General features: G+C 46.1%; 1 protein-coding gene across 1 annotated transcript in view; it reads left to right on the top strand.

Annotated features, from left to right (window-relative positions):
* The window catches only part of LOC138481150 (TRPM8 channel-associated factor homolog), a 416,320-nt gene that overhangs the window by 232,335 nt on the left and 161,005 nt on the right, over nucleotides 1-22,980 (top strand). Inside the window, exon 5 of the mRNA XM_069613089.1 lies at nucleotides 22,204-22,417. Within this exon, the coding sequence (XP_069469190.1) occupies nucleotides 22,204-22,417 (214 nt within the window). The remainder of the gene's footprint in view (nucleotides 1-22,203; nucleotides 22,418-22,980) is intronic.

The following is a 22,980-nucleotide window of genomic DNA, read 5'->3' as shown; positions in this document are numbered from 1 at the left end:
AATTGTGAACGTTAGCGCGTCCCACTCTTGGCTGAACTGTGACTGATGGCATATCCCACTCTTAGTTGGATTGTGATTGATGGCATGTCCCACTCTTAGTTTAATTGTGAATGATGGCATGTGCCGCACTTAGACACAATTGTGATAAATAGCATGTGCTCTGATATCGTCAATGTGTTAAAACTGAATCTAGAAAGTGTGCCCTAATAGCGTTACTGTGCAAATATGGAAGCTAGACGGTATTCCCAACATCAGTGAGTGTGCCTAATGACATCAGTGTGTTAAAGTTGAATCAAAAAAGTGTCACCATGTGAAAGCTGAATCTAAAAGTGTGCGCTAATTGCGTCGCTGTGTTAATGTTGAACCTATAGAGCATGACCGCCCTAATAGCGTCACTGTGTTAGAGCTGAACTTGGAAGGTGTGCCCTAATAGCGTCGCTATGTTAATGTTATTCTAGAGAGTGTGCCCGCCCTAATAGCGTCTCTGTGTTAGAGCTGAACTTGGAAGGTGTGCCCTAATAGCGTCCTTGTGTTAAGATTGAATCTAGAGAGTGTGCCCTAATAGCGTCACTGTGTTAAGGTTAATATTAAAAATTGTGCCCTAATTGCGTCACTGTATTAAAGTTGGACTTAGAAAGTGTGCCCTAATAGTGTCACTGTGTTAAAGTTGAACTTAGAAAGTGTGCCCCAATAGCGTCACCATGTTAAAGTTGAATCTGATAAGTATGCCTTAAAATCGTCACTGTGTGTAATGTTGAATCTAGAGAGTGTGCCCTAATAGCGTCACTGTGTTAAAGTTAATCTTATAAATTGTGCCCTAATAGCACCACTGTGTTAAAATTGAACTTAGAAAGTGTGCCCTAATAGCGTCACGGTGTTAAAGTTGAATTTAGAAAGCATACCGAATAGCGTCGCTGTTTTAAAGTTGAACTTAGAAAGTGCGCCCTAGTAGAGTCGCTGTGTTAAAGTTCAACTTAGAAAGCATGCCCGAATAGCGTCGCTGTGTTAAAGTTGAACTTAGAAAGCGTACCCTAATTAGCGTCACTGTGTCAATGTTAAATCTAGAAGATATTCCCAACATCAATGTCTGTGCCCTAGTAGCGTCATTATCTTAAAGTTGAATCTAGAAAGTGTATCCTAAAAACGTCACTGTGTTAAAGCTGAACTTAGAAAGCGCACCCTTGTAGCATTGCTGTGTTAATGTTGAACCTAGACGGTATTCCCAACATCATTGAGTGTGCGCCAATAGCGTCACTGTGTTAAAGTTTAACCTAGAAGCATCCCCTATTAGAGTCACTGTATTAGAGTTGAATTAAGATAGTATCACCAACAGCATTGAATGTACCCTAATAGCGTCACTATGTTAAAAGTTAAATTTAGTAGGTAGATTGTGCCTGATTACATACACTTCACTGATTACCAGAATATCACACTACTACACTCACTCTCTCCTATACACCACCATTCAACTAGAACACGGCAGTACTATGACACATTTGGTAAAGCTGTTCTCATACTAACATGACCCATCAAACCACCCATCATCCTAATAAAACACAGCTAGCTAGCACACACCGGCTATTTTAGGCGTCTCCTCAGGCCTAACGCAGCCATAACTCAGTGTGGTTGTTAACCCTTCAGCCTGAACACATTCAACTGATCTCCTCAGCACCACACCTACCGCTAAGAAGCAGCTATCATGCAACAACCACGCCGGCTGCACACATACCTGGTGCGCCCATGCACTTTACGACTCTCTCTCTCTCAACAGACTTGAACTGCAGTTCCCCAGGGCGTTCAACCTACCAGCGCCTTGAGGTCATACCAATGGTACATAAGGCGCTATACAAATGCAAAATAACATAACATAACAAAAAAGATGTAATCTTCCATAGAAATGTCAACTGACAAACAGGAATGGGACAAGCGAGCAATATGAGCATTAAAGGTATGTTTAGAATCAAGAGTAAAACCAAGTGGCTTTAAAGAGGGGAGCAGAGAGGGAAATATGCTGTTGAAGAAATTGAAAGAAACCCAGCATTAGACGTGTTAAGTTTTGAAGAGAGAGAAGACATCCATTCTTCAATAGGCCTGACACAGTCCTGACAGAGCTCCCAGCTGCTCATGTCGCTCCCTTAAAAGCAGTCCACCACGCTGCTGCATGTCTTATTACGGGTGGTGAAAATTTGACTGAATCACACCTGTCCTATGCAACCTATATTGGCTTCCTCTCCAGGCTAGGATACCATTGAAGACTACATGCATCATCTACAAAATGAAGTCACGAGTAGCACACCAGCGCACCTGGCTAAGCTCCACATATCGACTAACCGTCTCGAATTACAATTTATCTGCAAAGAGAGGAGCCGCCAACAATCCTTCTCTTGTCACGCACCCACCCTCTGGAACTCGATCGTGGTATAGGCACAGAATGCCCCCACAATTCTCCAGTTCCATGAACCTTTACAAATGTAATTTTTTTGACAACACCTGACCAAGGACTAATCTCAATGGATTTACAGACTGATGCAAAGACTGCAATTCAGTGTTGAGCTACTGTTAAAAGATGCCAAACTATAGAGCTGGCTGCTTACACCCTGTACAGTGATTTAAACAATACAATAAGATAAATCTTTAATTAACCAGGACAGGTGATGATTTCAAATAAGTCACAAACTCAGTTAGAAGCAGAGGAAATTTGCGTAGCTAAAAAGTCAGATTTATCCACATGGGATTAGCTTCATAGGAACTACAGAGAGATGAAAGTTGCACAAATAAAGATACGTTTTAAGATGTGTGCAAAGATTTTCCAGTACGTCTGGGAGCAGAGGGATGGAATTTTATATGAAATAATTGTACAAGAGCAAGTAGATCTGCTACTTGGAGTGCAAGTGGTAGATCATTGGAGGTTAGGATATTTATATTAATGGAAGAAGAAATAGAGAAGTCAAAAAATGAAGAAGACAGAAGTTCACCCCGAACAAGATGGGAAACATTTGTAAAATGTCTAGCATACCATGTCAAAATAGAGGAATGGACAAATACTGATCTGTCTGGAAGAGAGCAAAGTGATCAGTCTAATTTAACACCAAAGGAGAATCACAAATGCGTTGAGAAGGACAATTAATAATCAAATCCAGGGTACTTCCCAAGTGGTGTATGGAAAGTTCAATAAATTGATGAAGACCTCAATGATAAACAATAATAGAAAACATTATTCGTGAATCATCAACCTTACTCCATGGCAAGTAAAAATCATCCAGAAAAATCTGATGATGGTTTGAAATCTTTGGAAGAGAGTGAGAGATCACAAGGTGCTGCTTGTGTAATTTAAGAGGAGACAGGCGGTGGAGTTAAGGCCAACCTGATCTACTTCCTACACCCTAGTCCTTTCCGCTGCATTTTCCCCTCCTTTATTCCTTGATCTTTCTTGTAAGCAGCGCTGCCTCCACCTGCCCCATTAGGGTGTACAGGGACCCATGTATTTGAGGTGAACAGTGCACTGCACCTTTACATATATACACTCAACACAACAAATCATGCACCGTGACCCATACACGACTGCCACTTGCCCAGTGAGGAGATTACACTTCACATGTGAAGCATTATGCCTCTGGATTGCAACCTGTCAGTAATGGCAACTCAGGGCTACCTTCTTGTACTAGTTTCTTTCCATTTCAGATTGTTGTCTATATAGTATTAGAAGACAAGGCTGCACTCTTTATTTCCCTCCACTCAATCACGTGGTCGTTTCTGCAGACAAATGAAGAGAACTAACCACAACCTGACACAGATGCAGAAAAATTAGTGTAAATAGAGATCTGTTAAAATTCAACAGGAGGGTGACTATGATCTTCCCCACGTTATCCCCCATTGCAGTGTGTGTGTGTGTGTGTGTGTGTGTGTGTGTGTGTGAGTGTCAGTGTCATAACTTCTAGGTCAGCTTGTACATCCAGAGGTGCTCTCATCCATTTGACTTGAGGACTTTGAATATGAGTCCATTCCAGAGAGACCATTGGTGTGTAAGTGCCTCCACTTTCCAGCTGCCATACTAGTACTTAGTCTGAAATGCAAGGTGCCACAACTATGCCAGTACCGGAAAAACCCCAAATCACCATTTTTCCCGAATGCCATTTTATGACACATGAGGTACTTACCTCATGCTGTGTTCCTTGCGGAAAAGGTGGAGATAAATAAACACCTCCAGTTGTTTTAAAAGTTGTGTTTCCTTCAGAACAACATTTCCGTGGCGGTTGCCCTAAGGTGTAGGAGGAGGTGTCAGCGAAGATGCCCTCGCCCGCTGGCCTTTGCAATGTAATGCGCAGGTGTTCCAGAACCGGTCATCGCGTGCCTTATGAAAAACGCTCTTGTCAGCTAAAACCTAGATGTCTGACAATACCTTAAAAGCAGTGTTCGAGCGGTTGGGAGCAGTGCTGCTATACTTTAAAAAAAAAAAAAACATTTTTAGGTTTTACTGTTCCTATAGAGAAACGGTGTCGGAATAGTTTCGTTTTAAAATAAAAGTGCAGGAAGAAGTTGAAACTTGCACTTCAGTGCACTGAACATTCCCTTAAACAGTGGGTGCGTTTGTTTGAGGCTTTGGATTGCACGTGGGAGGGGGCGTGGCGATGGGGTTTGGGGTAGGTCAGCAGGGAACATAGTACCACTACTTCTTTTCAAACACTTCGACCGCTGCTTAAAAATGAATTCAGGAGAGACCTAAGATGGCCGCCGGGGTGAGGAGTCGCAGCTAAACCGCGCTCCGCCCGGGCCGCCGTAAAGAGCACGACCGAAGCCGTGACGGGCCCCCCCGACTACCAAGCTGCCCCCATAATACACCCCCCTCCCCCAGCGAGGAAACAGGCGCTGAGGATAGACGTGCGCCGCCGAGGAGCGAGGCAACCGCCCCCTCCCCCATCGGGGCCGAAAGAGCTGGTCCCGCGTCGCAGGGGGCCCTCCGGCGCGGCGCCGGGTGACTGAGTGGCATCGGCCGGCGTGTGAGCGGGATCGGGGACACAGCGGATCCCGAAGAACGGAGCCGCCCTTGCGCCGCCCCGAGGTGAGGGGAGAGCGGCGTCCAGCGGAGCGGCTGCGGCGCCAGGAGAAAGCAGGGCGGACCGCGGGTGAGGAGCCGCGGGGGCCGCCCTGCACGGAGCGCACAGGAAGATACAGAGGCAAGGTGAGCAGGCCCGGGGGGGGCCAGAAATTAAGCGCCAGCCCTGTGCGCACATACCCCGGGGGGGGGGGACTCACAGGAGGAAAAAAAAAAAAAAAGAACCTCTCTCTGGCACCAACCATTTTCCCCCTGGGACACAAGGAGCCACCTCACAAGTCCCCCAACAAGACAGGGGTGAAGAAAGGGGGGAACCCAGGAAGGTGAAGCACAATACCGCAGGACCCACAACAATTAAGAACACCTCCGAGGACAAGAAAGCGAGAGGCCCCATCGAAGGGTCACAAGAAGGCGCAGGAACCATATAGACTATCAGACGGAGCGCCCTATCATGTCTAGAGCAAAAGGAAAGGGGAACCCCATCCAGCAAACCCCCCAAACAGCGAAACAAGGGGCCGACATTCTACAAATGTGGTCAACAGAGGGGACACCACAACCGAGAGGAAGAACCCAGGGAGACCCCATGGGAGAAGCAGAACCACTATCCCAACAACAGCAACCACTGACCAGGGAGGTCATGCAAACCTGGTTCATGGACCTGCAGGAGAAATTCATGTCCACAGTTCAGGAACAATTTACATCCATGAAGAACGAAATGAAACAGGCGGTACAAGATATGAGAATAGACATAAACAACCTAGAAGAAAGACCAGACATTGTGGAAAAAACGGTGCAAAGTCTGGAAGAAGACACGAGACAAGCAAGTGAAACGCAAGAACACCTGGTGACACTCACTCACAACTTGGAACTACAATGTGAGGATTTAGAGAACCGCTCCAGACGCTCCAACATCCGAATCAAGAACATGGTGGAATCAGTGCTGGACAAAGATCTGAAGGAGGCGGTGAAGGAGGTATTCAGAGACATCCTGGGAACACAAGACATCGAGGATATCGGAATCGACAGAATCCACAGGGTAGGACCGAAAAGAGCGGGGGCCCCAGGGGAAAGACCACGTGATGTTCTGGTGGCGCTATCCTCCTACCCGCAGAAAGAGCAGATCCTCAGGAGAGCCAGGGAATTGGAACATATTAAAATGAATGGGCAAGACATCCAACTGTATCAGGACCTGGCACTAATAACCCTCCAAAAAAGAAGAGCAATGGCCCCACTGGTGAAAGTGCTAATTGAAAAACAAATCCGCTACAAATGGACCTTCCCGTTTGGCTTACTGTTCACATGGGAAGGAAAACAGAAAAGAGTGACCACGCTGGAAGAAGGCCTCAGCACGATGGGACTACAAGACGAAGAGATGGAGCAGATGGAGCAGGGGGAGGCCACAAACAGGAGAGAACGAACGAGAAAACCTATGGGCTGGGAATCCAGCAAGCAGAAGAATGCAAATCCAGGGAGAGACACCCGGAGAAAGGTACCATGAGGAATACAAGAAAAACACATGCCTGGGGGACAGACATGGATACGTTGCCACTGAAGACCCAGTCGGGGGGGACGCGGGAGCGGAGCGGAACGGACAATTCAAGGAGGGCGGCCTGGTCGAGACCCAACGGTCTGGAATCAGGTAAAGACAAATGGTTCAGTGGGGTTTAGGAATCCCCATAACATACCCCCCGAGGGTATGGAGGGCAGGGAGCGAAGGGCGCAACGCCCTAGCGTCAATAGGAACCCTCGCCCTACTCGGGGGACAGTTTGGTTGGTTTAAAGTTCAAAGTTGGGGGGGAAGGGAAGTTCAAGGGAAGGGAAGGGATCGGAAGAAACAAAGAGTTGAATCGGGAACAGAAGGGGACCGGAGGCAATGGCATACAAACAAAATAGAATGGGGATGATACGCTTTATGACCTACAATATCAGGGGCATGAACCACCCAACAAAAAGAACGAAACTGGAGAAACAATTCAAAAGGGGGAAAGCGGATGTACTACTCCTCCAGGAAACCCATATCAAAACTAAAGATAAGCACAAAATGCGGATAAAAGGATATAAAATATGGGCACAGGCAACGACAACAGAGAAAAAAGCAGGAGTCCTGATAGCGATAAAAGAAGGAAAGGACGTAAAAACACTAGACACTATAACTGATAAGGAAGGGAGGTACGCCTTTGCCAACGTAGAGATCGAAGGATGTCGCATAACGCTCGCCTCAATATATGCACCCAATCAGGGACAGGATGGCTTTCTCAGAAACGCACTATCGAAACTGGAAGATTTCGCTAGAGGGGAGGTGATACTGGGGGGGGACTTTAATCTGGCATGGAACCCAAAGCTAGATAGGAGCACAGGAAACACACATGGACAGGGGGCGCCATCAAAACGTTTGAAACAGCAAATGGACCAAATGGCTCTAAATGATGTCTGGAGGGAACTGAAGGGTGAACAGAGGGGGTACACCTATTTCTCACATGTTCACAACTCTATGTCCAGGATCGACTATCTCTGGGTGTCAGTGGGACTACTGGGAAAGATACAAGGGCTAGATAAGGGCTCTATAACCCTCTTGGACCATGCCCCTCTGTGGTTGGACGTGACTCTCCCAGGGGGGAAGAGCGGGCTATGGAAATGGAGGTTACAGCAGGAGTTGATCCATGACCCAGTGGCAGGGGAGGCCATAAGGGAAATGATAACGGAATACTTCTTACAAAATGATACGCGGGAGGTCGCAATGAGCGCAGTCTGGGAAGCGTTTAAAGCAGTCTTGAGGGGGAAGATGATAGCGATGAAAATCACGAGAGACAAACAAAGGGATCAGTGGGAAAAAGAGCTGGAAAAAACAATTGAGGAGATCCAAGAGAAATTGACGGCTCAACCCACAAAGATATTAAAAAAATCTCTGAAACATACACAAGGCCAACTAGAGATGTTACGTACAAAGGGCGCAGAAAGGAATCTACTCTATCTGAAACAGAGATATTATATAAGAGCGAACAAAGCAGACAGACTCATGGCGCGACAACTAAGGGCGAAACAAAAAGAAACAACGATTAAGGCCATATGTGATGCGAAAGGTGCCACTCAAACTTCTACACACGACATGGGGGAAACAATGAGGCAATATTATCAAACGCTCTATTCCACAGAGCACCCCGATATAAACGCCCAAACTTCATACCTAGAGGCCCTAAAGATCCCGAAAATCTCAGAAGAAGACAAACAGTCACTAGAGACCCCTATCAGTGAAGAAGAAGTCAATAAAGCCATAAAAGGACTCCCAAGTAACAAAGCTCCAGGCCCGGATGGGTTTACGGCCCCATTTTATAAAAAATACACAGACATACTAACCCCGACCCTAACAAGACTCCTAAACTCATTCAAAGACACCGGTAATGTGACCCCCACAATGAATGAGGCGAAGGTGCTGGTGTTTCATAAACCAGGCAAAGATCCAACTAATCCCGCATCATACAGACCAATCTCCCTAATCAACCTAGATGCAAAAATATATACCAAAATCCTGGCAACAAGGCTATCCCCGCTCCTCCCTAAACTGATCAGCGAGGATCAATCAGGCTTCATTCCAGGCAGGCAAACCCACGTTAATACTAGGAGGCTAGCCCACCTGATCGAAAAAATAGGGATAACCCGCACTCCAGCGATACTACTGTCAGTAGACACCGAGAAGGCCTTCGATAGAGTGGAGTGGTCCATACTGTTTAGGGTTCTGGAATCCATGGGGTTTGGGGAAAAATATATCGCGAGTATTAGAGCAAACTACAATTCCCCATCCAGCAGAATAGCCATTAATGGCGAGCTTACTGGCAAGGTAACGATAACGAGAGGAACGAAACAGGGTTGCCCCCTATCACCACTATTGTACGCTCTCTTCTTAGAACCCCTCCTAATCAAAATACGGGAGTCAATACACATTAAAGGGATAGAAATGGCGGGTCAGCAACACAAAGTTATTGCGTATGCAGACGATATGCTGATAACCTTAGAGGACCCTGAATCTACTTTATCGGCCACAGTTAGAGAACTAGAAAACTATGGGACCATCTCTGGCCTAAAAATAAATAGGAAAAAATCAGAGATCCTCATCCTGGCAGGGGATAGAACGAACATAGAAAGGCAGGCAAAAACACTGGACCTCAAGATAATACAGAAAGGCATTAAATATTTGGGAATAAATGTACCCCCAAAAATAGAACAATTCTACGGGGAAAACTACCCGTCGCTAATTTTAAACATCCGAAGAGAATTAAACAGATGGAACCCACTACAGATATCCTGGTGGGGTAGAATACAATCAATCAAGATGACCATCCTCCCAAAGGTACTATATTATTTTCAGGCTCTCCCAGTGGGGGTCCCAGACACTTTCTTCAAAACCTTAACAAAAATGGTATCGTCCTTTATATGGAAAGGGAAAACACCGAGAATTGCCAGGAAGGTCCTCACGGCCCCAACCAGAGAAGGAGGAATGGCGCTACCCCACTTTAGAAAATACTATCAGGCAGCACAGCTAAAAGTTCTAAGGGAGTGGGTGGGGGAGGATCCGCAACAGATATGGGCCAAACAAGACAGAGCAGTAGCAAAGTCCCCACTGGTAGAACTTCTCTGGAAACAGAGGCAGCACAGGCATGAAAATCTAAGGCTAAGCGAAATCATGAAGACCACGTTAGAAGCATGGGATAGCCAAACAAAAAAAGGCATAATGACCACAGTGATCGGACCCTTTACACCATCTGTAGAAACCCACTATTTCCACCAGGGATGGAACAAGGGGCATATGACACCTGGGAGAAAGCGGGCATTACTAAAATAGGAGAGATGTTTATGGACAAGGAAATCATCCCCCTGGAGTCATGCGTGGCAACCACGAGAATCCCTAAAAGTGATAGATACAGATATGAACAGCTAAAACACTGGCTCAACTCTCCAATAATCACCGAGGCAGCAACCAGGGACCTTACAGGGTTCGAAACATACATCATCTCCAACACGGGGGAGAGAAAGTGGGTATCAACTCTATACAAATACATAAACTCACAAGGGGAAAGCATTAAATGGTCATACAGAATAAAATGGGGCAGAACATTGGGGGAGGAACCAACGGATAAACAATGGGAGGACCTATGGAAACAAATCCCCAGAATGACCCGCTCGGCACAAACTAGGGAAATGTGGGTCAAAATAATGACACAGTGGCACTACACTCCAGAGAGGCTCCACACAATGTACCCCAACACGTCCAACCACTGCTGGAGAGGATGTGACGAAGTGGGAACTTGGAGACACATATGGCATGACTGTAAAGGCATAAAACCCTTTTGGGAAGAAGTGAAAAACGAGATGGGCAAAATATTCCCGGATGTGGGGCTGATGGGGGAGGAGGTGTGGCTCTGTGGAATCAAAGACGACATAGCAAGGCAATACAACAAAACGCCATGGAGATCATTCATGGGACTACTCATTGCAGCTTGGACCACCATTGCACAGAACTGGAAAAATAAAAATACCCCACTGACCTACACCTGGCTACAGAAAGTATGGGCCCATATAACAATGGAGAAAATTACCCACAAACTCCAAGGAACAGGAGACAAATTTGTAAATGAATGGGAAGGGACCCTGCAATACCTCCAGTCAGACTTTATGGAACAATGGTGCCCCCATAACATAAAAATCTCAGACATATTTAACGCATAACAGGATCCCTGGACAAAATGACTCCATCCGTCCCGTGGGGAGGTAGGGGGGGGGGAGGGAATGTTATAAGATTCAATGTTAACTTCTTCATGTAAAATTTATGTAAAACTAATAAATATAAGTTTTAAAAAAAAAATGAATTCAGCGCAAAAGCAATTGATAGTCATTATTGTGTTATGGTACTCATAGACCTCCAGTCTTTGGGCAGAGGTCTTCAGCCCATGTCCTTCAACAGACCCGACCATACCTAGTCTGGGCATCATCAGGGACTCCAACTTGTCACTTGCGCCTCCAGTAACTGCAGAAGTCACGCACGTTATCTTTCTTTCATCAGCAAAGACTCCGATGATTTTTGCCGCTGCTCTCTTTTCCTCACAGAATCCTGACAGTTAACATTTTTGTTATTTCCCAATTGACTTTAGGAATAGAATCTATCTGGGACCGGCCACTAATCTAATGACCCGTCTGAATTGGGTGAAAAATGCAGCTGACAGACTTTCACGGTCTCTACATTATTGTTATGTTAATGGTTATTTGTATAGCGCCTTTTACCATTGGTATGGTCTCAACGCAGTCTCGATTGAACTCCCTTGGGGCCTGGAGTCCAGGTAAATTGGAGATAGTCACAGAAGTAAACAGTGTGTGTGTGCACGTAAACAGTGCGTGTGTGCACTTTGCATGTGTGCAGCTAAACCCCAGTTTTCATGGAGGATATCTGCATTCTAATGCTGAAAGTAGAGAGCAGGGTATGTGAGACAGCTAGTATGTGTACAGCTAGGCTGAGTTCGTCGTGGGGGTAGCTGCGTTCTAGTGGGGGTGGTGCTGTATGTGAGATTATGTGTGCAGCTAGGCCGAATTTATGGTGGGGGATCGTTGCGTTCTAAAGGTGGTTATCATATTTCACCCACATTGTGGTGAGCAAGGTCATTTTTAAGTTTGTGGGCCAAGTTCTCATAACGTGGTCCTAGAGCTCAAGCAAAAGAAGTGTGGAGAATGCATTAGTTTTGCTTGCACCACTTAAAGAAATGCACAGATAACTTTATTTGGAAAGATGACCTGCACATTTCTTTGAGGGTGGAGGGATGCAGCCGTGCAAAAGAATGCACTGCCCATCCCCTTGCATGCATTATCGTCATATGACAACCACCCAGCTTGGTGGCTTACAAAGGCAGCTGTTCAAAGCTTTCGCTCTTTTACCCTGCAAAGTTCCTTTCGTAAAAAGTAGGTTGGACCTTAGGAAATGAAAACTGACCTCCTTCTTGCATCATTAAACCAGAACATATACTGTGAAGGTCCCAGATCGTTCTTCCTACTGAGATAACCTGCAGTGCTTTTTTTTAATGAGATTTACAAACCCGCACAGGAATGGCTAACCACTGCCTTGTGCCCATCATTGTGTAAGGTGTAAAAACATCTCTATCATTGATTGAGGGACGAAATTCCAGCGTGACAGCAGCATTTCATACCATTGCTATCACACTTTAAAAAATGAATGACAGAGTCAGAAAGGTGCAGGGGAAATACATGGTTTCCATGCAATTCAATACACATCCCATTTCTGAATTCGGGATGCTTATTGAAATGAGCAGAAATTAACCAATATTTGCACAAATATGCAAAGGGCGAAAAGGGCGCTTGAATCTGTGAATCTTTGATGCACACATTCAAATTAACTTACTGATTAGGGTGCATTGTTCTTTGGCACATTCACCAAAAACGTTTTTCGAATGAATCTGTGCCCCTTGCATCTAGTTCCTGGGGAAATTCAATGCACCAAGTCAACCATTCTCACAGATAGGCTCTGCCTCTTCAAGCCAGCCTGATCGCAGTGATCTCACACTCTGCGACTCGTCTTCCAATGAATATAGAAAGCAAGGATAGATGACACACAATTTGCTGTGCCTTGAACGCCCTTCCTGTTCTCTTGAGGACCAATGACTAGGTGCACAACCACTGGGTGGTTTCTGGTGAAGAATGATACAAGGTTAGGTCCATAAGGGGGTGTATTTAGTTAGATGCACATCCAATGAGTGTAATAGAAGACATATCTTTGTTTGTGAGATTCTATTTCATTCGCCGAGTATCAGATCAAGATCACTGTGAGTGTGGCTTGGCTGGAGCAGTACCAGGCAGCTGTTTTGTTTGCTGTTGATAATTCTGGCAATGGCTAGAACTAAAGAGTCGACAGTTGGATTCATAGCGCACAGGAGGTCTCTGTTTTGATGGAGTTTGTTAAGAATGAAGTCAGTGAATGTTTTGATTAGAAATGGTTGCATTCTTTTTAATATAATTTTTATAGTAGTTGGAAGATGTGTTTTTTGAATAAATAGTCATTTTCAATGTATGTGTAATAAAGCAGATGTATATATTTTGATATGAACTGATTGTGTAGGTAGATCATTGATTGAGTAAATTCGAGAAGAACCAACAGGATCAGCTCTTCTCCCGTTAGGAGCTTGATAGTGTATGGTTGAAGTCTCGGTTGGGAGTAGTGTACTGTTTTGAGTGCCTCTTGAGAATTGACCATAACCATCATTTGTTCCGAAAGATGTTAAACACCTGGCTGTTCCCACTCTCTACCACTGTACCCTTGAAGTAGTCTTTTGCGCCAGGATGTTCGTGATTCAGAAGAACATGCAGAAATACAATGAGAGTGCAGCAGCGGTATGATCTGCTACTGTAACTAATCCATTTCCATCCGCAGGACGGAAGTGAGCAAAATTAACAATTTGGATATCCTTATTACTTAGTTAGACATGTCTGGGATTTAGGCCAATTATTTTAGTTAGCCATATCTGGCGTTTAGCCCTCTATCTGGGAATATCGAATCTGGGTGTGTCCCATTTGCTGTAATTTCTGAAATTTAGGTTTTCTCCCTCTATCCAGGAAACTCGAATGTAGGTGTTTTGCATTTGCCCCCTCGACCACGCCCCCTCGCGTCTACAAAGACTGGTCACCTAAACCACAAATAAACCGAAGGACAACTACAACCCTAACAAAAACTCAATACAGCGTTGCCGGTGGGCAGGGGCCCCTGCAACGAAACACAATAATGCAAACTCCTTAAACTAGTAGATGCCAAAGAACCACAATATGCCACGACAAAGAATGGGACGATGCGGGAGAAAACTTGGATAAAGAACAAATCAAATGGAACCACAATATGGCACCACGCCAACAGACACGACAATGGAACACACACCCATAAGCATGGCAGAAAATAGAGCAAACTCCAAGAAAAGGGAAACATCTTTATACCTAACACCATACCTCATGACGGACCATCCACAACAACAATTCACTACCACCATGATACTAGACGCTTCCTCAAGATACCAGGACCACACAGGAAAAGACCAGAAACATCCGGAAGGAAGAAGAGGGAAAATGACGTCCTCACTCTATATATCACCAACTGCAATAAGATACAGAAGATGAACCAGAAGAAAACAGGAACCCTATACGAAACCTAGCAGATCTACTCAATGACGAAGCAGACCCTACCGAACACACCTCACGTCCTGAGAGCAACATGGAAATCCGCCAACAAGATGACCATAAAATGAAACCAAGAACAAACCAAAGCACTGTTAAAAAATACACTTCAATCTTATTAAAGGAAGATCAATGTCCAGACATGCAACAGAGATCTCCGATCTACTCTACGATGGTGGAATAGACATCTTAATCATCACAGAAACATGGTTAGAAGACAACTACAAAGTCATGCTACACAGCTGTCTACCCGACAACATCAAATACACACAAGTATACAGAAAAGGAAAAAGAGGAAGAGGACTTGCAATAGCCTACAATGAACACCTGAAAATAAAAACAGATGACCCACTGAACATCAGACACTGTGAATCCCTCGTCGTTCACCTGACAGCAAACTCAAAAACAAACCTCACATTCATACTCATCTATAGACCACCGACCTATGACGCAACCTTCGTAGACACCTTCATACAAGACATCACGAACCCGGCCATCAAACACAACTACCTGATAATCCTCAGTGACTTCAACATATGGTTTGAAGAAGAGAATGCAAACTCACAAAAATCATTAATAAATCAACTTGAGACAATGAAACTATGCCAGTTGGTTAAAGGAGCGACACACACACACACACACAGCAGGGCACACTCTTTATGCAATCTTCGCCAACAAACAACTAATCTCAACTGCGCCTCCAATACAAATACTGTGGAGCGACCACCTCATCATACCATTCGTGATCCAACTACCTGCCAAAGCACCCAAACAGCCCCAAAAGCTCCATGCGATCTGGAAAAGAAACTGGAACGCCAGCAAAAGTAGTAACTAACAAGAACAACTGGAATCCTCGAAACCACCAACCACCAACCTTGTCAGAAACGACCTAGATGAAAAAGCAGACCTAATCCAGAAATGGATCACCAAAACATTCGACAGCATCTCCCCAGAAAAAACCCTTCATCCCATCACAAAAGAAAGCAGTGGCAAGATGGTTTACACTCCACCTCAAAACAATGAAAAAAAAAATCAGAAACTTGAACTAGAATGGAGTAAAAACTGCGACCCTGCAAAAAGAATAAACTATCAAAAACAAATCCAAACATACAAAAAAGAAATTCTCAAAGCCAAAAAGAAATACTATGACTACCGAATCACAAAAGCCACCAACACCCAGAAAGAACTGTTGAACATCAGAAATAAGCTGAGAAACCCACCTGGATGCAACAACACACCACTACCCTCCCAATAATTATGCGAGGACCTCGCAGACCATTTAAAAAAAAACATTACTTACATACATCGGATCATACAAAACAGACCAATCAACTGGACCGTGCACCATGCCCAGCCTACCCTGGAATCACAGAACAAGCTGTAAAGCGTCATCCAAATATCAGGAGCGTGATTTGTCAAGCTGGTGGAATTTAGCAACAAAGCAGGTTCCCCAATGGACCCCTGCCCACCAGACATCTATAAATGAATACTCACACAGGACATGCCTTTGGAATGCCACAGAAACCTCTTCAACCAATTGCTCTCAACAGGGAGAGTACCGCGGGCCTTCACATCTGCCTACATTAAACCACTCATCAAGGATACTATGGGCGATGTGGAAGACCTCTCTAACTACAGACGGTAAAGCTGCTAGAGACCTATGTCTATGAAGCGACACTGGAACATGTAGAAAACCGCCAACTATTGGACCAGGCACAAGTTGGCTACAGACCCATGAGAGGGACAGAGTCGGCACTCCTCTCCATCTGGGATGACCTAAAGACCTTCGCAGATTCAGACACAAACTCAGCATTGATACTACTAGACCTCTCTGCAGCGTTTGACACAGTCAACTACAATACACTCATCAAAAGACTGGAAGAAAGAGGGATCACTGATACAGCGCTGCTCTGGATTAAATCTTTCCTATCCAAAAGAACAGAAACAGATTGGATAAAACCATTCAAATCCGTGCCGTGGGACACCACCTGTGGAGTACCACAAGGATCATCCGTATCCCCACTCCTCTTCAACATCTATATGACCCCACTAATTAACCTCATAAAAAGGCACGGCCTCACCTGCTACAACTATGAAGATGACACCCAAGTCATCTACAAAATCAAAGATGCATAAGAGGAGAACACCACGCTATTAGACTGTCTCAAAGAACTCTACGAATGGATAAACACAAACAGCCTCAAAACCAACCCAGACAAGATGGAAATCATGATTATATCCAAAAACCAGAGAATCAACCAATACATCCAATGGCCCACAGAACTAGGAACAGTGCCCACGTCATCCAAAAAAGTCAAAAACATCGGAATCCCAATGGTAACGAACTTACCCTGGAACCACAAGTAAACCTTATAATCAAGAAATGCTTCTTCTATCTACACACAATCAAAAAGATTCTACCATTCCTATCCTTCACGCACAAAACACTGACCATCATCTCACTCATCATGTCCAGGAGAGACTACACCAACAGCCTATACCACGGAATGGCAGATTATCTGCTGAAGAAACTGCAATGTATACAGAATGCAGTGGCCAGACTTCCCCTCAAACTCTTACGAAGGGACAACCTCACTCCAATTCTAGAGATGCTACATTGGCTGCCAGTCAAAAAATGTATCACATTCAAAACAATGTACATAACACACAGAGCAATACGTGGCCAAGGAGCAGAATTCTTACAAAAGAAAATCACCATTTACTAGCCGATCAGAACACTCAGGTCCAGCAACGCCATCCGCTTGGAACCCAAACCATGCACTAGGAAAAACTCAGTAGATCAGCATTCTCTTGCCTAGCTGCAGAAATTTGAGAGAAATGCAAAACATGAAGGACCATCTAAAATTCAGAAAACTCCTAAGAATGTGGTTCTTCAACTCAGAACTGGATAAAAACAAATGAGCAACACCCACAACCCTCGGAACAAACACAGAGATGGCAAGAAGGAGGACGGGACCGGACCACGAGAAATGCATGAGGTGGAGAGACGGAGACTAGGGTGCACCTGTTCACATGGAGGGCCTTACTAGAGGCTAGGGAGAGAGATAGGAGCGTCCTAGGTTGAACCACAGACAGAGGGCATTATAGTCTAAGGGGAAAGAGGGGTGAGCAAACAGGTAAACCACAGAGCCCAGGGAGCTCAAGGGTACAGGGAAAAGCCCCGCCTCAAAGGGCCCAGGGAGGTGATGGTGGCTGCACACCAGGATATGCCAGGGGACAAAGCATTATAGACGTCCATTAGTCAGAACACGGGGGAGGAGCGGAGAGGGCATCACCAACCAAACGCCCCTCCTGCTACCCACAACTCTGCTCAAATGGAGATGGGACACCCGAGGTGCCAAGAGCATGTCCCTTTTGAAAGTGGCTACAGGAACAATAAAACTGGACAATTAGCAGAAATCAAGTACAGCAAGCATATTGTCCAGATGCCATTTGTTGAGCCACCATTATATTTGGCGACTAGATGGGTTCCTGACCTCGCCTTTCTCTCTCCGTCAGGGGTTGCCGCTAAGGGACCTCGTAATGCGGCTGTAAGGGGTTAAAGGTATCGGCATCCTTACCGGCGCCGTTAACCCCTTACCGCCGACCTCGTTATGAGGCCCAGTGTGTGTAAGGGGGTCATTACGAGGTTGAAGGTAAGAAACAGTCCTTACTGGCATGAAGCAAATACCGTGTCCGTGTAGGAAAGAGCTGATAACGGTGGGCTATTGCGAGTTTGAGTGCATGAGCTTAGCGTCATGCCGGTATTGACAGTACCGGCATGCCGCTAAAGTCCCAAAAATGCCCCTTAGCGGCATCATGTAAAGCGCAGACAGCACTACCGCCGCCGTCCTCCCCTAAATAACGTGACCGGCATCAATTAATACGGCATTAGCGGGCACTGCGTTTTAGCGGCCACCGCCACTACACAGGACCTGGAGCCTATTTCCGACTGCAGAAATAAACCATCACCACCAGCATCATGCCTAAGGCTGTCAAAAAAGCTGCAGCACGGCAGCGCAGAGAGCACTTTACGGAGGACGAGCTGACAATGCTCGCAGAGACACTGGCAGATAATGCTGAGGTTGACTTTGCCAACAACCTCAAGAGAGAGGCACAGACGAAGAAAAAGGAGATCTGGCAACTTGTTGCCCAAAAAGTCAGTGCAGTAGGGAACACGCCCCACACAGTCAAGGACGCGCGCCAGCGATAGGACGACCTACGCCTGAGAGTCAGGAACATAATGTCGGCTAACCGGAGCCAGGGCATGGCTACTGGCAGTGGTCCTAGCTCACCCATCAAACTAAGCCGGTGGGAGGAAAACTGCGCCGGCACTATTGGCATCGAGGCAATAGAAGGTGTGGGTGAGATGGAACTTGGCGACACCTCTTCGGCGGATGGAGGTGAGTGTCCTAAGAAAACACTGTAATGCAAAGTATGATGATAGTCCACCAATTTGTCCATCCAAAGAGGCAATGCATGGCCCATTGCATACACATTGACACATCCCTGCCTAGATGCCGTCCTCAGCACAGACACATCCACATTCATGCAGCCTGGCAATACCATACCTGAGACACACCACACAAATATGAAAATGGCATAAGTGCACACAGTCCACAACAGAAATGCATGTCACACAGCATACGCCAGCTCCTAAATGAGTGACCCTGATGGATGCCTGCATGCTCCACCCATATAGCAAGCAACGTGATTGTCAAAACTCCAATACCTAATCCCCTCTAATGTGTAGAACAGCAATAATACCAATGTATGCATGATGCTTGTCGAACCGTCACTGATGCCGTCCCTCTCTTGGTCCCCCACAAGCTCAGATCCTGACAGCTAGGCCCGGGACTCAGCCCCACAGGCAACAACTCCCCGGAAGAGGGCCAGGGAAGAAGGCAACAGGCCTTCAACATCGAAAGAGCCAGCCAAGCCACGACAGGCACAGAAGGGGCAGGCACCACAGAATGCCACGGCACTGGTGCCGCTAAGGGCCACTGCTACAGTCCCCACAACATCTAATTCCCCTGCACAGGAGACAGTGGCCAATGAGGCCCTTTCAGCTGCGAACACCTCTGTTGGGGAGGCGGCAGCCACAACACCCCAGACAGACGAGGATGTGCAGAACCAGGGCCAGGTGTGTGTCCCTGTGGAGGATGACTCTTCTGAATTACCTGTGACACCCAGCCCCGCAACATCACCCCAGGTCACACCATTGTACTCCTACCATGACACCACACCGGAGCAGTCTGGAGGGGAGACAGGTCAAGGGAGCATGAGCCCCACAGAGGAGCCACACGGATTTGGGGATTTGACACATGCACCATCCACCTCCACTGGTGCCCGTGCAGGGGTGCAGCAAATGGAACATACAGTGCAGCGCCAGGAGGAGCTGACAGCCCTAGTCAGGCAGTTTGTTTCTAACGGTGCACCCGACCGGCTAAGGCAGCGAAAATGTGCCTTCAACAGGCCAAAGGTCTGCTCGATGACCACACGGGTACGGGTATGGGAAGGATTGTAGTCCTCCTCGTGCCTGTTCTGTGGGTTTCAGACAGGGGTGAGGAGCCACAGCATCAGGGGATAGCCACTATCACCTGCATGTGAGCAAAAAAAGGTATATGTTAGTCGATTCATGATGGACAGCTGTACTTATCACACATGCCTGCAGATATTTGTTGGTCACATGCACATGTCCCTGGTTGTATGCACACATTTTTCCTTCCCTAAATGTGTGCTGTGTCAGTGTCTTATGGTGTGGATTGCATCTTCAAGATGATACATGGTGTACACTGCCTTGATGTTGCTCATGCATTGTGGACGCATACCGCAGTGTTTGTGATATATATGTGATGTGTAGTGTTCTGTATGATTTTCTAACTGGCAGCATTGGCAGTAGTCTCTGCATTATTTGGCATTCAACGCTTATTATTCCCATGGCAACATACTGCACTACTGTGGTGGTGGCCCTGTGACAAGCAGTGGATTCCCTTGGTGGTTTTGTTTTGTGCACTCTCATGGATGCTTGTCCTGTGCAGTGATTTGCTGCAGACATTTACATTGTAAATACACACAGCATGTTGCTGGATTGTGTTACGGAGGGTGAGGTCCAATGATGGGTGGTACACGTATTGTGGGATGTGGGGTGGTTTTAAGTTTGGCATGTTGTGATAGGTGTGCAGCTTACTTCATTGCTATTGAAATTGGGTGTCACGTTCAGTTTGGGATGTTTTGGGGCACAGTGTTTTGGGATGTGCACATCGTGCTGTCACCACAGCAATGACACCATGGTGGTGTGTGCATCTATCCCCCATTTCACTGCCATGTGCCTGTCATGCAATGTACCAAGCAGCCAGGCACGCCGTCCTGCATGTGGCTCCATGTAGCATGGTAGCGTTGAGTTGCGCAGGACCATTGAGTCATGAGTTGATCCGGGAAATCGGGCACAACAATATGTGATGATCTTGCTGGAGACACATACCATCTGTACATTGATTGAGTGGTATAGCTTACGATTGCGGTACGCCAGCTCTGTTGCATGCAGGACCACCAATTCTACATGGGTGCAGTCAAGTGCACAATACAATTTGGCATGCCTGCCAGTGCATGGAAGCCAACTTTTGTGTCAAAGATCTCCTGGGGAGTCCGTGATAGAGATATATAATCCCTTGTCTGCTTCAGGAGGGCATCCAGCACTTGCTTCAGCATTAGAGAAAATAAGGGTTGTGATATGCCATGCATGTGCCCCACTGTGTGCTGGTTGGTTCCTGTGGCCAGGAAGTGGAGCACACAATGGTGGTGATGGTGTCCCGGTCCAGACGGTACAGGGTGTGGATCTGCTCAGGGGTTAGGTTGAATGGACTGGCTCTGATGCGAGGGATTGAGGGCTGCCTGCATGGTACCACTGGCTGCACTGGTGGGGCTCGCTGTGCCTGTATCACCCTCCTTGTCCTCCTGTGTCTCCTCTGTGGTGCCTGCTGTTGTTGTTGTTGCTGGTGTAGCAATGCAAGCATGTCGTCCAGACCCAGTATTGCTACTACTAGTGTTATCATTTTGATGTGGAAAGGGGTGTGGTGTGTGGGTGTGCTCCTTTTGAGCTGGGCCAGGCTCCATTGCCTCCACCCGTGCTGATTGTGTGCACCTGTGGCAGTTGGGAACAATGCACATCGCTGTTTACGGGTGGTTCGCGATGCCAGTATTGCAAGCATGCCGGTATCCCTTATTAGCGCCTTCATGATGCCGATATTTGCATGTCTGCCTGACTTGTGATGTCCTCCTGTTAGCGGCATCCCGGTATTGCCGGCCCAAAGGGCCGCATGCCTGCGTGCATGCCGCTATTAGCGACCAAGGTATCAGCAGCAACGCTAATACCGGGTTCTTGAGTCAGAATAGCCCGGAGCGGCATGTGGTGCTGGTAATCCTTTACCGGCATCGTTTTCCCATTACCTCCAACCTCATAATGACCCCCTAAGTGGTTGGACACGTTACATGCAACACATTGGGTGATTAACGTGGTCCTGCTGAACAAATAATTTTGCAGCACTGCTGGAGTTGGGAACAGTTTTTCAAGGAATGCAAGTGTGTGTCTGTTTTTACCCAAAATGCAGTGCCCTGTAGCTGTGGGCCCCCCCAGGACTGAATTCCATTCATACTTTGTTATGCACTTAATAAAGGTTAAAATATAAGATTCTCTTTTTCTATTTAAAATGTCTGGCGCTGTGTTTCCCAGTCTCATTTTATAATGTGCCCACCATCTGATGAAGACGTCTATGGGATATCGGAAGCTTATGCATGTTACCATCACAGCAAAATATTTTTGTCAGAAGCGTTTGTCTAGTTCTGAATAGCTGTGTTAAGTGACAAATGATTGTAGCATATAATCCGTTTTTTTGCGTTCATAAATTTGAACCCCCTTTTTGGATACCTTTTAGGTACAGGTTGGATGCCATTCCGATGACCTGAAGGATGTTGGGTACCTGAAGCGCCCCCCTTTGGCAATCGAAAGATATTCCGTAAACAAGAAGGTGCTCTCGGTATTCAGTGTCTGGGGAGGCCTTGTGTACATCATAGTGCCCCAAGGAAGACAGCTCGGACAAGTGTCACTAACAATACAAGGGGCGGTGCTGGCTCCTTTCTACAAACGTGGTGAGTTGAGAGGGACAAAACTAAAGAGAGAAGATGGGAGGATATATTCAAATACCTTACACATACAGATGCCATTCCCAAATGTTGGGCGGTGTCTAATTCTGATACCTCTAGGAGTTCCGGCATGGTATTTAATAGAGATGTTTCCAGACAGTACACTGCATCTAGTAGGTTACAATAATTTCAAAATAGAAACGATGTGCCTGTGTTTTGTTGTGTTATGTTTATGGCTTTGAGGCACTGTGATGGATGAAGGGTCTTTGTAAGGCCGTAGTTTGTACAAACATGAAAAAAAGGCATTACATTGCATGCAAATAGTAATTAGAGGTCAGTCAGTGACTATTCAGTTACTAGCAGAGAAGACTAGTTTAAAACATTATAAAAATCACGCAGTGCATTGTGTTCAGGCACAGAAGTTGCTGGTATTTCAGTGACTATGTGACAGCCAGACCGGATTTTTCGTGGGACTCCACTTTATTCTATGGTTTGCAGCATAAGAGGGGCAATGGGTATTATAAATAATCTATCAACCCCTAAACAAACTGTCTGCAGTTGAAGGCTTT

This window comes from Ambystoma mexicanum, chromosome 5p (genome assembly GCF_040938575.1).
Source record: "Ambystoma mexicanum isolate Mex_15411 chromosome 5p, UKY_AmexF1_1, whole genome shotgun sequence".
Classification (NCBI taxonomy): domain Eukaryota; kingdom Metazoa; phylum Chordata; class Amphibia; order Caudata; family Ambystomatidae; genus Ambystoma; species Ambystoma mexicanum.
The sequence above is the reverse complement of the archived record's forward strand: the minus strand, read 5'-3'. Positions and strand labels throughout refer to the sequence as shown.